Raw genomic sequence first — 2,951 nt, forward strand, 5'->3', positions numbered from 1 at the left:
TGAGTTTGGGTAAACTCCAGTAGTTGGTGATGGACAGGGAGGCCTGGCGTGGTGCAGTTCATGGGATCTCAAAGAGTTGGACACGACTGAGCGACTAAACTGAACTGAACTGATAGCTGATTAACAATGTTGTGGCAGTTTCAGGTGAACAGTGAAGGAACTCAGCCATATATATATATACATTCTCCCCCAAACCCCTCTCCCAACCAGGCTGCCACATAACATTGAATAGAGTTCCATGTACTATACAGTAGGTCCTTGTTGGTTATCCATCATTTTGAATATAGCAGTATGTATATGACCTTCCCTAACTCCCTAACTATCCCTCCCAGAAATCAGTTTTATTCTGTACAAGTAAACAAGAAAACATGGAACTAAACAAGAAAGGATGAATACAAGTTTCCCATGTACTTATCTTTTCAGACTTACCTAACAGGAAGACCCCACCCCCCAAAAAAAAGATCACTCAATATTTCAGAGAAAGCTCTAGACTGGAATCCACTGATTTACACACAGGCAATTCTTAGGTAACTGAGAGGCAGTGTGTGTCAGAGCCCTTACTGGGCTGGCCTCCTGCTTTGCTGGCATGCCTGGGTGAGTGTTGGCTGTGCTGACAGTGTAGGTCAGGGGATTATTAGGTCGACTACATACCCCAGGCTCTTTGTTTTTGTTTTGTTTTGTTTTGGGAGGGAGAGAGGAAAGTTGACTGGGGCCCCAGAGATCTATGAAAAAAAAAGAAAAGGAGGAGGGGAGAGAAATGTGCAGTGATAAGTGCTTTCTGTTGTAAAAGTCACGACAGGAAATAAGAGTTTGATTCTGGCAGAAGCAAACTGGCAATGTGAGTCAAGGATTAACCCTCAGAGATGCCAGGATAACATCTCCTGAGACATGTCTCTAAATTACATCAAAAACTTCTATGAAGGATGTGTGAGTATTAAACAGCAACGATTGTATGAGTCCTCTCTGTGTATTTTAACCTGATTCGCATGAGTGCTGATAAATAGGGTTCTCTACGTACATGGACAGTCATACAGATATCAACCATTTACTTCAAAATATTCTGAATCTAAATAACTGTAGCTAGAATAATTCAGGAAGTACTTCTAGCTGTTGGTGCTTTAAAGCAGCTTGCTCTCTCAATTTGATAGTTGAAGAAGCAGGAAAGAAGACGTAATGACAACCAAATAAACACTATTTGGTTGTTAAGAAAGTGCATATACTAATGAGTCTAATGTTGGATTTGTTACCCAATTATTTTAATAGGTACTAGATATACTAAGATTATCTTGATTGTATTGCAAAAGGGATATTGATTGAATTCAAAGCTTTCTGCAAATTTCCAAAATTATTTATTTCATTAGCAACAAGGTCCCAGTTGACTGTTGCACTTCATATTTTCAGAGTGAAAAGCATTAAGAAATCTCATAACACATGATTTAAAGAGGACTTGATGATCTTTAAGGTTCTTCCTTCAAAATTTCATAAATCTTAAATTTTTAAAAAATGTGATGGTGAATACATACTTTAAAATGTCCTCCTTTAATTTTTGTTTTCAAAAGATTTTTTTTTTCTCCTAAAACTGTAACAGATGAAGCCTCCCACCGTGATTGGCCAATTTCACACCCTTTTCTTTGGATCGGTTCGAATGTTCTTCCTCGGGGTCTTAGGCTTTGCAGTCTATGGGAACGAGGCTCTGCACTTCAGTTGTGATCCGGACAAGAGAGAAATAAACCTCTTCTGTTATAATCAGTTCAGACCAATCACTCCACAAGTAAGTTTTCCTGTGTGTACATACATAAACCTTACTCTACACCCGATAAAACTGTTTCCTTTTTAAATGTAAATAATATGTAGACTATGCTAATGAGTATTATTTCTAGAATAATGTTTTTAAAAATTAATCATATATTTCAGGTAAATCAATTTAAGTAGATCAAGAGTTTCTTCCAAGTCCAGCATTCTATTATCTATTGATGTTAGAATTATACTCCAGGCTTGTGATTAGAAAATGCAGATAGGGTAGCTACTAAAATAAAGTATATCATCATTGTTAGTAATTGGTAAGTGATGACAGTAAAATGCAACTACTTTTTCACAATTATTAAGACATCTAAAGTTTTAAACTTTAAACATCTTGAAAATTAAATGAGATATGTCCAGCATTGCTACTTTCATTATATTATTTTTTATTCCTCATAAGACTTACAAAACTTAGAATTTTTAAGTTAGCCTCTATTGAGGGTCAGTACCTTTTGAAAGTGTATATTTTCATAACATGCTGATGGATTTTACTAAGATATTTCTGACACACTTTAGGTGTTCTGGGCATTACAACTAGTGATTGTCCTGGTTCCTGGAGCTATTTTCCATCTATATGCTGCATGTAAAAGCATCAATCAAGAATGCATTCTTCAAAAACCCATCTACACTGTGATCTACATCCTCTCTGTTTTGTTAAGAATTAGCCTAGAAGTGGTAGCATTTTGGCTTCAGATTCACCTTTTTGGTTTCCAAGTAAAACCTCTCTACCTGTGTGATGCTGTGTCTCTCGGGAAAAAATTTACTATTATAAAATGCATGGTGCCAGAACACTTTGAGAAGACCATTTTTCTCATTGCAATGTATACATTTACTGTCATTACAATAGTATTATGTGTTGCTGAAATTTGTGAGATAATATTTAGAAGATTATGCTTTCTAATTAGTCAATGACCAAAAGGATGATTAACTACTGTCATGCCACTATTATTTATCAACCATTTTTACTTAGTTTTATCAGTGAGTACCTCAACTTCAAACATAAATATTTGTTTTTTAAACTTACCTCACTGTGTCTGAAATTTATGTCTAGTATAAAATATAAGACTAAGTTCTAAGGCAGGGATTATTGAACAAACCTTTCATTCCATTTTGGGTTTTTTTTCCCACACATTAAGAAATATATATGGAAC

General features: G+C 35.5%; 1 protein-coding gene across 1 annotated transcript; it reads left to right on the top strand.

Moving 5' to 3' along the window:
• Positions 1 to 888: 888 nt before the first annotated feature.
• Positions 889 to 2,712, top strand: GJE1 (gap junction protein epsilon 1). Its single transcript, XM_069598914.1, has 3 exons — positions 889 to 927; positions 1,589 to 1,771; positions 2,317 to 2,712. The coding sequence occupies exons 1-3, from the start codon at positions 889 to 891 to the stop codon at positions 2,710 to 2,712; spliced, it is 618 nt and encodes a 205-aa protein (XP_069455015.1).
• Positions 2,713 to 2,951: the final 239 nt, after the last annotated feature.

This window comes from Ovis canadensis, chromosome 8 (assembly GCF_042477335.2).
Source record: "Ovis canadensis isolate MfBH-ARS-UI-01 breed Bighorn chromosome 8, ARS-UI_OviCan_v2, whole genome shotgun sequence".
Classification (NCBI taxonomy): domain Eukaryota; kingdom Metazoa; phylum Chordata; class Mammalia; order Artiodactyla; family Bovidae; genus Ovis; species Ovis canadensis.